This window comes from Polypterus senegalus, chromosome 1 (genome assembly GCF_016835505.1).
Source record: "Polypterus senegalus isolate Bchr_013 chromosome 1, ASM1683550v1, whole genome shotgun sequence".
Classification (NCBI taxonomy): Eukaryota; Metazoa; Chordata; class Cladistia; order Polypteriformes; family Polypteridae; genus Polypterus; species Polypterus senegalus.
Genome location: NC_053154.1, coordinates 148,008,957 through 148,023,023, shown reverse-complemented (window position 1 = coordinate 148,023,023; position 14,067 = coordinate 148,008,957). Strand labels below are relative to the sequence as shown.

The 14,067-nt window shown below is 34.7% G+C and overlaps 1 protein-coding gene across 9 annotated transcripts in view; it reads left to right on the top strand.

Moving 5' to 3' along the window:
* The window catches only part of LOC120533408 (transcription factor Dp-2-like), a 116,420-nt gene that overhangs the window by 84,601 nt on the left and 17,752 nt on the right, over window positions 1–14,067 (top strand). For 8 of the 9 annotated variants that reach the window (XM_039760294.1, XM_039760329.1, XM_039760311.1 and 5 more), the window contains 2 exons: window positions 11,292–11,454; window positions 13,040–13,186. In XM_039760294.1, coding sequence (XP_039616228.1) covers window positions 11,292–11,454; window positions 13,040–13,186 — 310 coding nt within the window. The remainder of the gene's footprint in view (window positions 1–11,291; window positions 11,455–13,039; window positions 13,187–14,067) is intronic. The other variant, XM_039760284.1, reaches the window with a different exon arrangement.

Sequence of the window (14,067 nt, the reverse complement as noted above, 5' to 3'; positions counted from 1 at the left end):
CATCTATAATCCCCATTACTCTGACTTGTTGATCCCAAGTATGTAAACTCATCCACCTTCACCAACTCTATTCTCTGCATCCTCACCATTCCTCTGCCCTCCCTCTCATTCACACACATGTATTCTGTCTTGTTCTTACTGACCTTCATTCCTCTCCTCTCTAGAGCATATCTCCAACTCTCCAGTGTCTCCTCGACCTGCTCCCTAATCTTGCTACAGATCACGTCATCAGAAAATATCATAGTCCATGGGGACTCCTGTCTAATCTTGTTTGTCAGCCTGTCCATCACCATTGAAAATAAGAAAGGGATCAGAGCTGATCCCTAATGTAATACCACCTCCATGTTGAATGCATCCGTCACTCCTACTGCAGTTCTCACCACTGTCACACTTCCCTCGTACATATCCTGTAAAACTCTTACGTACTTCTCAGCCACTCCCAACGTCCTCATACAATACAACAACTCCTCTTGAGGTGCCCTGTCATATGCTTTCTCCAAGTCCACAAAGACACAATCCAACTCCTTCTGGCCTTCTCTATACTTCTCCATCAACATCTTCAGTGCAAACATTCCATCTGTGGTGCTCATTCCTGGCATGAAACCATACTGCTGCTTACTAATCATCACCTTCTTTCTTAACCTAGCTTCCACTACTCTTTCACATAACTTCATGCTGTTGCTTATCAATTTTATCCCCTGTAGTTACTACAGCTCTGCATATCCCCCTTATTCTTAAAAATGAGTACCAGTACACTTCTTCTCCACTCCTCAGGCATCCTCTCATTTTCCAAGATTTCATTAAACAATCTGGTTAAAAACTCCATGCTTCCAGAGGTATGTCATCTGGACCAACAGCTTTTCCAGTCTTCATCCTTTTCATAGCTGTCCTTACTTCCTCTTTGCTAATCTGTTGCACTTTCTTATTCACTATCTCCACATCATCGAACCTTCTCTTTCTCTCTCATTCTCTTCATTTATCAGCCTCTCAAAGTACTTTTTCCATCTACTTAACACACCCTCTTCACTTGTATGTTTCCATCTTTATCCTTTATCACCCTAACCTGCTGCACATCTTTCCCACCTCTGTCCCGCCAATTGGTACAAGTTATTTTCTCCATCCTTAGTGTCCAGCCTCTCATACAACTCATCATACGCCTTTTCTTTAGCCTTTTCTACCTCTCTCTTCACCTTGCGCCTTATCTCCTTGTACTCTTGTCTACTTTCTGCATCTCTCTGACTACCCCACTTCTTCTTCGCCATCCTCTTCCTCCATATACTCTCCTTTACTTCCCTATTCCACCACCAGGATTCCTTTTCCTCTTTCCTCTGTACAGATGTCACACAAAGCACCCTTCATGCTGTCACTCTTAACTACTTCTGCTGTAGCCACCCAGCTTTCTGGCAACTCTTCACTGCCACCCAGTGTCTGTCTCACCTCCTCCCTAAACTCAACCTTACGGTCTTCCTTTTTCAACTTCCACCATGTGATCCTTTGCTCTGCTCTCAGTGTCCTCCTTTTCTTGATCTCCAACATCGTCCTACTGACCACCATCCTATGCTGCTTAACTACACTTTTCCCTGCCACCACTTTGCAGTCTTTAATCTACTTCAGATTGACTCTTCTTCATAGGATGTAATCCACCTGTGTACATCTTCCTCCACTCTTGTACGTAACCCTATGTTCCTCCCTCTTCTTTAAATACGTATTCATCACAGCCATGCCCATCCTTTTGCAAAATCCACTATCATCTGACCATCTTCATTCCTCTCCTTGACACCATACCTACCCATCAACTCCTTGTCTCCTCTGTTTCCTTCACCAACATGTCCATTGAAATCCACTCTGTCCCTTGGGTACACTGTTCATCACTTCATCCAACTCACTCCAGAAATCTTCTTTCTCATCCATTGCACACCCAACTTGCAGGGCATATGCACTAACAACATTCACACCTTCAATTTCCAGCTTCATAATCATTACTTTGTCTGACACTCTTTTCACCTCCAAAACACTCTTGACATACTGCTCCTTTAGAATAATCCCTACCCTATTTCTCCTCCCATCCACACCATGATAGAACAATGTGAATCCACCTCCGATCCACCTGGCCTTACTCCCCTTCCATTTAGTCTCTTGCATGCACAATATATAAACCTTCCTTCTCTCCATCATATCGGCTAACTCTCTTCCCTTACCAGTCATACTGCCAACATTCAAAGTTCCTACCCTCAGTTCCACTCTCCTTACCTTCCTCCTGTCCTTTTGCCTCTGGATACGTCCCCCCTTCTCCTTCTTCTCCTTCTTCAGCCAACAGTAGCACAATTTCCGCCAGCGCCCTGTTGGCTAACAGTACTGGTGGTGGCTGTTGTTAACCCGGGTCTCGACCGATCCGGTATGGAAATTTGTATTGTTGTTCACATATTGATCTGGCAAAATTTTACACCAGATGCTCTTCCTGACTTAACCCTTCGCATTTATCGGGGCTTGGGACTGGCACAAAGAAACACACTGGTTTGTGCATCCCCTGAGGGTGGATTAGCATTCACTAATAGGACTGCCAACGAAAATGTATCTGTTTCTCAATGTTCTTTGTTGTCATCCTCAATATTAAATGAGCCCTCATATAACAACATTTTAATCCTATTATAATGTGACTTTGATTTTTTTTTTTATTTACTTGCACAAGAACACTTCTTCATTATTGGAAAATCAATATTGCTGTTAAACACTGTATTTAACTTGAAACACATTAGCCACAAAGTATGATTAGATGTAGTTTCAAAACAAGTGCACAGTACCCCCATGATTATTTCAAAAGTTCATAATACTATTGATAGTGATGTTTGGAATTTCTCAGACTCGTGCTATGCACTGGCGTATTTTAAAGCAAATTTTATGCACATGTGCAGTGTACAGAGAAGTTAACCTGATGAAACATTGAAAAGTAACCTGTTTGTCTACATTCATTTTCTATAATATCAATAATTTAAGATGCGAAGTGCATCCACAGCTTTTCATCTGGCCTTTAGAAATAACTTTTGCTTTTAATACTGGCTGCTTTTTGTGGACCTCTGTGTCTCAGAATAAATTCAGATGATGTTTGTGAGTATGACCTATTTTTGCAACTTGCCCTCCCTTATAAGCATTCTTTATCTTCTTAAAATGAGACAGAAAGCATTTGTGCTGTTAAGACCATCTGAACTCAGAATTTTAAAAGAAGGCGCCCTTTACTGTCCTGTGCATGGCATTCATGACATCAGGACAATTTTAAATCTTATTTCTTTGTGGATAAAATAAAATCCAAACCTCCATAAAATCCAGTCAGTGTTATAAAATTGTGGCAGAGCCACAGGTTTTGTAATCTATTTAGCTTAAGTTGCACAGTTGTATAATAATGTTTGCAGTGATTTTGAATCTATTTATATAGTACTGTATTTCTTTATAAACATGATGCAGAAGAAATATGAGTCCTAATTCACATTTATAATTGGATTTTCCAGTTGTGTCTTGAGATTTGTTATCACTTTTTTCTCAAGTTCTTGAATCTGGAAGCAGAGATCTTCATTTATTAATAAATCCATTAGATGCACAATATCTAATAAGAGAAAAAGAATGCTTCATTGAGATTGAATCTTGGTAATATTATTTGTACATCCTATGCTTTTTCTCCTCTTCTGTTATATATGGCATTTCAGATATAGAATATATATATATGAACAAAGCAAAACATTGTCTTGTGGGTTGCATCTTCTGTTTTTGCTTTTTACAAGCTACCCAATCCATCTACCCCATGCTCTATTAATCATCATTTTATTGTTTGCCTTCATTCATTAGTTCCAAGATGTTCCCGCCTGTAAATCTGGAACTAATTCTTTGTGACAGCTAAGGATCATTTGCATGTATTTTGAGTGACTGCAGAAACCCTCCTTAATTCATTCATCAGGATATGTGGGTGACGTTAGATGTATCTGCATTCATGTTTGCTGGCAATTTTTTCTTACATTCACATGTTTTTAGTAGAGAGGTACTTTTCTTGAACATTTTATTCCTTCAAATTCTGTATTTTACAAAGTTAAACATATCTCTATTAATCACATGCTGCTGTGACTTAGGACCATTATAATGTAATGATATACTGTAGTACTTCAATCTGCGGGAACCTTGATTACCTGCTGTATTACTGGTTTTTTTTTCATTTGCCATTTGTCCTGTTTATGATGTCGTCTTTTTTACAGATTGAGTTTTTTTTTTCATTCTTGTGTATTTATTTTAATTAACTGTAATAAGTTTTTTTTCCATATATATGCATTATATCTATAATAAAATAATTATGGTACACATACTTATATATAAAAGTCTGTCCAGTTAAAAGTACAATTAATCCAATGTTCGTTTATTGGTTTTGGCTTTGGACTTTAAACACTGAGGGTTGGGTTAATATTTGGGTGCTGAAAGTGTGTGACCATGAGAAAGTCACTTAACCTGTCTGTGCATTTATTGGAAAGATAAAAAGAATTGTAACCAATTATATCTCAAAGTCACCAGGGCAATTGCGTCAGCCAAAAAATAATCAGCAAAAGTTAAGATTCAGCTTATGTGTTTTACAATAGGACTATCGGACAATTAAAATTTTTAATCACAGAATTTTACTAGTTTAATTACGATTAATTGCATATTTAACCAAAGTAGTTTAGTAATGGTCAGTAGTCCCCTGTGAATGTGACTGCTGTTCAACATTATAACTCCTCAAGCTGCAAAGACTTTCATATACGAGATATGTGACACAATTGTCCCATTTAACATGCTTTTTGACTGTATTTAGAGGTCTGCAAACTGATTCTATCCATGTTGCAATAATTAGCGGTAGTTAATAATTTAGGTTTTGCTTCATTCATGGACATGAGTTGTACATTCATAGATGGTAGTCTGCCACAGATTCTGCTGCCTACCATTAGAGTATTTAACAGCAGCATCATGCCTTTTTTGCTCTTAAGTGATAAGCCTAGGATGTTGCGCTTCTGTGATATTTAAATTTGCCTGCACCAGTGCCTACAAGTATTGACGTCTTTGTCCTTTGAACCATCTGAGAGAGTTTCAAATCAAAATCAACCATCATAAATTATGTTTTTTGTTTTTAATTAATGGAATAACTTAGATAATGGATTCCCAAAATTTAAGGCAAGCCCTCCACAAATGTTGTACCATCTGGACATGCCCCCCAACTAAAGCCAGTGCTACAAAGCATAGTATGATCTTGAAACTCTGCTACTGCTAACAGTAGTAAATAGACCTGGTAATCAAAGCAAATGCTTAACTACAGCAGACTGTTGACAAGTGTGATTAAATGTCATGTGATCGCTCCATGTCAGAGGTTTTCAGTCTTTTTTCACATCCAGGATTTGAAATATTTTGAAGCACCTCCATTTTCGTTCAGTCTTAAAATTGTTAAGCACTGAACTCTTACTAGGCACAGCTAAAAGTGAGATTTCTTAACTCAAATGCTCCCCACCCCTTAAATGCCATTTGGGAATTTTGTCAGTTAATTACACAAAAGTTTTTGTTTGTTTTTATTTGTCTTTTAGGTTTTCTTATGCACATCAAATGTTTTTTTTAATGAGCAGTAGCATGGTTTAATAAGAAATAAAAATTATAAATCCTAAATTTCCATATTTTTAATTTACAAAAATTATACACTTATGTATGAATCAGTATATAAATCAAAGGAAGCAGAAAAGTAACTCGGGTTACATGCAATTCCGTGTCAAAAAAAGAGTAAAAACTCAAAGTCAGTTATGAAGACTGAGCATATTATGTTTTATAGAATCATAATTATTAATGTTGGCTTCCAATCTTAAAATATTTAAGTATATTTCTTCTTATATATTCAGCCTATTACTATTTATTTTTAAAGGGTGGATGAAGGTTACCAAACACTGGCATCTCTGTCTGAAACAACAGGTTTCTGCTGAGAAATAATATTTATTATACTACAATTAAATATTAGATATGTGTATTTTATTAACAGCTGCTAAGTTTGCCTTTGTTTTTCATTGTACTGTATATTATTCTGTAATAGTCTGATAATTTCTAAAATTGTTCCTAAAATTATGATACAAAAAACAAGTTCGGAAAAACTAAAAACCTTGGACCTGAGAGAGTATGGGTGGGTTTAAAAGAGACCACTCACCTGAGACCCTCTCTGTAGCAAAAATCAAATGAGTTCACATTGGAGATCGACTGCTGATAAACAGATACCATTTCAGAGCCAGGGATTGCCTTTGTGATCCAAGTGCTCTGAAGTGAGCTAACTTGTTGAAAGTGGAACATCAGTTGTGAGAAGTTCCAGCACACACTAATGTGCCGAAATTAGGAGTGGGCATTCCAGCCCTTTTAAAGCCATAGCTTATTTAAAAACTAGGCAATTTAAAGACAGTCATTAAAATTGAAAATTGATTATTTTTAATAATGTCAACTTCACCTGGCCTATGGCCACCATTTTGTAAAACTATTGGCTTAGATAACAATGGGTGTCAAACAGCACATGCATTAAATATGATTTGGTAAAAAGTAACTTCTAACTTTTAAAGATAATCACATTTGTTAATGCATTAACTTTGCCAACTATAGTTTTAATTAAAACAATTTATACAAAACTTGACCAAAAATATTGGCACCTTTGCTCTCTTTCAGATAACTCACAAATTACTCAAAATAACTTCATGTACAACATAATTAGTTTGAAGACAGGTTTTCATAATGCCTTATTTCACTATTATTATTACAGAATTTTGCAATTCCATTTAGAACTTAATATACAGTATTATTTCAGATTAGATTAAAAAAAATGTTAGACGTGATATTTGGTAGCAGAAACTTTGGAAAGAATAACTATAGCTAAGTACTGCTTGCTACAACCATAGTTTTCTACATCTCTTTTAGTTTGAATGACTCATCTTTTGTAAACTTTACCAGTTCTTCAAGATGTGAAGGATATGCTCACCCAGTTGCAGTTTTCAGCGCCCTTAACAAGTGTTTAATGGGATTTAGATCTGAACTTATTGCTGTTTAATGTTTTACACATAAAGAAGGGGAATTAATTGAGTCAAGATTTTTTGTTAGGTGTGATAACGTGACACATATGAGTATGAATTCAGCAATACTGTCAGTCCAAAAAAAAAAAAAAAGAAAAATTGCAATATATTACAGATTGCATTGGATTGTATATGTTTTATATATATATATATATATAGTTTAATCCACCTACACCTAGTCACTATCTAAATTAGCAATGCCTGTATGAGGATATCTGTTTAGATAATAGAAGCTATGGAAATAAAAGAGAAAATTAATTGAATCTTTGCATTCTTTATTTCCGAGTTTCACTTGAAGAAAAGAGGTTTCATAATTTTATAAATAGATTAAAACTATAATTAGCATTTTCTAGTTCTCGTTATGCCTATTTATTTTCTTCAACATTGTCACACAATATATAAAATTACTAAGAAAAAATGTAAATAAAATGTGTAATTTTAAAAAATCAAGTTTTGGAGAACTTTTTTTTATAAAGGAAGTAGGTCTAGTTGATGAAAGTGATGATATATGCATATTTAGTTTGGCTTGTCTTTATGCAAAAAATTATAAAAAGAGAACCTTTCTGTTTCAGTTAAAACCAAACCACATTTTCAGCTATCTATATACATTTTCTAAACTATAAACATTGCTATGGGAACATCTCAAAATAATTTTTATTGTTAAAAAAAAAAGTAATAGACTTTAACAGTACTCTTGCTGTGCAATCTCCTAGCCGTGTGCAGTAATGAGTAAAGGGACTGGCTCCCATCTGTGCTTCCTGTTCTTGTTTCTGGTGTTTGGTCTGTGCTTCTTGTGCTTGCCTATAAAAACAGACCCAACACTTTGCAGAACAGCATAGGAAACACGAGTACTCATAAATGCAAGTAATGTGATCTAAAATTTCACAAAATTAGAGCACCCATTGAGTTTTTACTTACAAATAATACATCGGATTTATTTTTTTTCCAAGGGAAATGGCAAAGTCATAGAGGTAGAGAAGGGCACTTTCATCATGCATCTGCAACAGGAAAAAAATAGTTAATGCTGCAATGAAAATAAATGTTATGTTAGTCATTATTTGCTTCTTAACAGCCAAAATATTGTTTCCCTACCTTTTGACAGCATCTAACGTTTCTTAGAGATTCCATTTCTTAATGTTATATATTGTGATGCAGTGCATTGTAGTCTTGGATCCCTGATTGCAAAGCCTAATGTATTTGTGTTAAGCCTTAAGTAATGTAGAGAAAAGCCAAGCAAAATGACACCTTTTATTGGCTAACTAAAAAGATTACAAAATGCAAGCTTTCGAGGCAACTCAGGCCCCTTCTTCAGGCAAGATGTAAACATTGATTACATCTTGCCTGAAGAAGGGACCTGAGTTGCCTCGAAAGCTTGCATATTGTAATCTTTTTAGTTAACCAATAAAAGGTGTCATTTTGCTTGGCTTTTCTCTACATTCATAATGGCTAACACGGTACAACAACCTAGTACTACAGCCTTAAGTAATGCTAATGGTTACTGACTTCTGAAGTGTCATAATCGTAACTTTTTTCTGAATATTTCTGTTTTCATGATACAATAAAATTATGTATTTTAATGAGTGAAATTTTAACAAATTAACAATGCATTATCTAACAAAATGAGACAATTAAGCACAATAGCTTTTTACAGTTAAAACTTATTATATATTTATTTATTTAACTTCTTGAAGTAAAATTAACCTTTTGCTCAGTTTTCTGTATTTTAAGTGATTTGCCATGACAGCAATGCTGCCTCTTTAATTTATTAAATTAATTAATGGTAGGGCAGAGCATATTGTTTAAAATATAGAACCTGTTTGCCTTTTATATTTGAGTGGTGTGAAATTCTTATTTTTAGCGCTTAATGCTGTTTCCTGTTTTTCCTATTTTCTGTAACACACTGAGGTGTGTCTTTTTTAAGACTGAATTTTAACATTTAAAGCATGACATCTTGAATGAACAATATTACATTTATTAGGTTATTTGTTTACTTTTCTAAACAAGACACATTAATATAATACAGCCAAATCAAGGGACCAGGAATTAATCTTTAGCATATGACTTTCATCAAAAACACCTCTGTTTAATCCAACCTACCCCATTGAGCTTGCTGGTAGGTCATATCTCTGTGAGTGCTTTGTTCTTCTTTACAATATGTTTGAAATGTTACAAGAAAAGCTTTAAAAATTCTTGAATTTACCATACACTACATTTTTACTTTTTTTTCCCACCTTGTGTGCTTTTCATGCTCCATTCTTAGTTTGGGCTATTCACATTATAAAGAAGAGTGAATTGCTGAATTAGAACATTAGAACAATTATATTATAATAAAATAATTAGACAATAACAGGCCATTCAGCCCAACAAAACTAGCTGTTCCTATCCACTTACTTTTTTCTAAAATAACATCAAGTCAAGTTTTGAAAGTCCCTAAAGTCCTACTGTCTTCCACTCTACTTGGTAGCTTATTCCATGTGTCTATGGTTCTTGTCTATGGTTCTTGTCTATGGTTCTTTGTGTAAACAAAAACATCCAAATGTCTGCACAAAATTTACCCTTAACAAGTTTCCAACTGTGTCCCCGTGTTCTTGATGAACTCATTTTAATATAACACTCTCGATCCACTGTACTAATTCCCTTCAGAATTTTAAACACTTCAATCATGTCACCTCTTAATATTCTTTTGCTTAAACTGAAAAGCCTCAGCTCTTTTAATCTTCCTTCATAAATCATCCTCTGTAGTCTCTGGACTTTTTGTAGCGCTGCTATGTTGTGTTTTTTTTTTTTGTAGCCTGGAGACCAAAACTGTACAGAGTTCTCCAGATGAGGCCTCACCCATGCATTATAAAGCCTAAGCTTAACCTCCTTGGACTTGTACTCTACACATCTGCTATTTAATCTAACATTCTGTTAGCCTTCTTAATGGCTTCTGAACATGCAGAATCACATTTCAAATCTAATGCAAAATCAGCTCTTCAAAGAAAGTGAAAAATTAAAATTTCTACTTATTATCTATTTACAGTTTACTGATAGAAAAAACACTGGTTAATGGTTAAGAATAAAGTTATATTTTGATATTTTTTTTAGATTCAAATTATTTAAAGCACACTTTACATATTTTATTAAAATATATCCAGAACTAAATGCTGTATTTACCAAAACCAGTTTTGAACATATAACGTTAATTTTGCACAAAACTGTTTATGTATTTGTTGCATTTTGTGACAGATGCTATCCAAGTGGGAGCTAAAAATTGCTTTTATGTGCACTGTGATGCTGCACCATTCCTACTCGTACTCTTTTGGTAATGAATACTGCCACATCTTTCTTCCTCTAATGATTTTTACAGCAGAATACATAGCTTGAGGAATGGTTAATGGATGAGTGGTTATCTGCCTGTTTAGGTTCAGGTTTTTCAAAGGATGCCGAAATAGAACAAAATAAGAAGCTGCCAAAAGCCTGAAACTTATTCAGTGTGACCAGTATAGTTAAGCATAATGTTTTGGGATATTCATGTATTTCTGGTTATTTGCACATGGGCATTTATTTTTAAAGTATGTGTTTGGCATATATTTTTATCATTTATGAAATGTAGGCATTTAATTACTTTGATAATTCGTTTTAAGAAAATGCGTTGTTTCCTTTGGCTTACAGTATAACTGGAGGTTTTGAATGAAAAATGAGGTGGGTTTAAATGGCTGGTGGTTGAGAACCTTTAACAGTTCATCAGTTACATAGTCTCTTCAAAAAAAAGATTAAAAATGTGTTCTCTTTAAATAGTAAAGTTCAGTTATTTTTCTAAAAATGTTTATAGAATTTAATGCCATAACTTAAAGATGTAGATATAGACCTGAAAGTTACACTGGCTGATGGAATCAAGCAACTTTTTGTTTGTATGTTTGTTGTTTTTGCATTTTACAGTAACACTCTTTCATATAGCAGGCAAACGAGTTGTACACTGTTTAAAAACCCATGATGAACATTTTCAAATGTCACACTTAAGATTGTTTGGTTTATGCATCTAATTTAGGTTTTGAGTTGGTGTGACTTAATAATATTCTTTCTCTTTTTTCCAAGTTTTATTCAGATACTTTTTAGGACAAATATTCATTTAAGTATACAGAAGTAGCTTATTTTTATTAAAGTTTCAGCATGATTGTATTCAACTCTTAGTAATTATTTGTATTTCTATTGCAGTAAGAGAAGCAGAAAAGGTGATAAGAATGGCAAGGGACTAAGACACTTTTCAATGAAGGTTTGTGAGAAAGTGCAGAAAAAAGGAACGACGTCTTACAATGAAGTAGCAGATGAACTTGTTGCAGAATTTGCTAACTCTAGTAGTCTTATGACTGCTGATTCTGTAAGTAACATTTTTCCATTTTAGTTATTCATGTACCATTTTTGAGGAAGGTTTATCAACTTTTCCTTTTATGATAGTAAGATAAAAATAGATGTCTTTTCCATCTTAATACGGGACATTAAATATATGTCATGTCATTATGTAACCAATTTAATCCAGGCCATACTGTGTACTGGAGCCTAGCATAGTTTGCAAGGCAGAAACAAACCCTTGACAGGGCACCAGTCCATCGCAGGGTAAATTCACACACTCCCACCAAACACACACTAGGGTTAATTTGGCGTGACCAGTTCACCTGATCGTCATGTCTTTAGACAATGGGAGGAAACCAGAGCACCCAAAGGTAACCCATGTAGACACAAAGAGAATATGAAAACTCCACACAGAGAGGACCCAGGAAGCGGGCCCTGGTCTCCTTACTGTGAGGCAGCAGCAACACTGCCACTGTGCCACCCACTTTAAATATTTTATTGATTTTAATAATAAGAAAGTTAATTTATATGTGTAAAAATGTTTGCAGAGTTTGGTGTCATAACTTTGAAGGTCTAGGTGTAGAGACGTTTGGTAGCATTACAACCAGCTGGATTGCTCCTGTTGCTCCAGAGAAGTTTAAGCAGCTAATTTTAGGGAGATCCTTGTTAAGACATTTGGCAAGAGTAATATTCAGCTTTAGTGTGGTGTGATATGACACCATTTATGTGTGACTATTAGATCAATTGGGAGGTGGGAACTTCTAGGGCCAAATGGATATTGTATCACTGACTAGGACCATACAGTCATTATTCTTGCTCATATCATTAGTTCATATTCCAACCTGCCCACTGCCAGTGTTGATTTTGCACTCTCTTTTCACGTCTGCTTGGATTATGTTCTAGGTTCTCTAGTTTTACTCCTGCACCTCAGAAATTTGATTGTTTGGTTAATTAGTGACTCTAAATTGGTAAAGTATGAGAAAATGTGTTGTATGATGGACCAGTTTTGTTCCATCCTTACACCCAGGAAGGTGTAGTTCAGCTTATGAATCAGTCATCTCAACATTAAAAAGTGAAAACCAAGAATGTGCGAACTGAGCAACAGTAAAGAAAAAGAAAGAAAATCAGTTTATTGTAGAGCTCTTAAATAAAGGTCTGGAAACCCACCAGCAAATATTTTCCATTCTTACTGCTTACATAATGATTTATAAACCTTTGAAAATCATGTAATCTGATTATACTCTGAGGAATGTTTAAATTATAATTAAAAAAGATTTACAAACAGTGGGTTACTGTTAAATCTCTAATTAGCTATGTAATATATACTTAAAGCACTAAATGGTAACTTTGGACTGAACTAATAAGATAACTATGTTTGAAAAATGTTTTGTGTTTTATAGTAGTTTTGACTATGCATATGATAATATTTTACACAACATTTTGTGTGTATATGGATACAAACTGTTATTTAAGTTATTATTTTTTCAGTAATGAAATCTTCGTCTGATGCACTTAAATGTATCAATGACCAAGTTTTATTTGAAAGCAACCAATATCACGACTTGCAATTTATGTGCTGCAATAATACACTTATGTTTGTGTTTTCATTTTAGCAGGTCTATGATCAAAAGAATATTAGGCGACGTGTTTATGATGCCTTGAATGTGCTCATGGCTATGAATATCATATCAAAAGAAAAAAAAGAAATCAAGTGGATTGGGCTTCCAACTAATTCTGCTCAAGAGTGCCAGAATCTAGAGGTAGGCTACTTTAGAAATATAATTTAAATTTATTACATTTGTGGTTTGTTTTTTGTTTCTTGATTTTCTTAACCACAATTCTAATAAACTGAAGAAAAGTTCAAGGCCGCTATGCATAGGTCTTCATAGTCTTGTGAAGATTTGTATCCTGAATGCTTAGATTTTTTTTTCATTTCCATGTTGCTTCACAGTGAATAGTAGAAAGACTGTCTCAAGGTTCTGCATTGTCATTAGAACAACTAATTATTCCTCGTTATAAAACAGATATCTGCTTTTCAAACCTATCTCTTTATAATATGCAGATTTTAAAGATTTCCAGGAAAATGCTGAATTTCCAGCAGTAGGCCATTTTAGATTCATAAAAATATTCCCTGCCATCTATGCCATTTTATTAAATACTCAGAAACAATGTAAGAAAGCTGCTGTGCAGTTTTTGTATTGGTTACATTTTATCCAGTTATACAGTATAATAGTCTTCTTCCACTCTCCAGTGATATTCAAATAGTGTAGTCTATTAACCAATCATGAGCAAGTTGCCTTCTGTGAGAATCCATTGCGCAATTGAAAGGATTTGATGTTGGTTGAAGTTGCAGAAGATGCGAGTCGAGTAGAGTTAGATGTTAAAAGTGTTTATGGCTTGATTGGGGAAAAAAGACTACAGCTTGGTGCTTTTGTTTAAGAATTTAAATAAACCCAGGGCTCTGTGTTCAGCAATAGTATGGCACAAGTGGGGGAAAAGGTCAAATTACTGCATGACAAAGGTCAAATGCACAGGGAAGCTATTTATGCTGTCCAGTTTGCATCAACAGTGTAAGAGTGCTGTTTCATTTTGCAGTTACCTGTTGGTCTTTCAGCAGTTCTTTTTCTCATTCATGTTATTG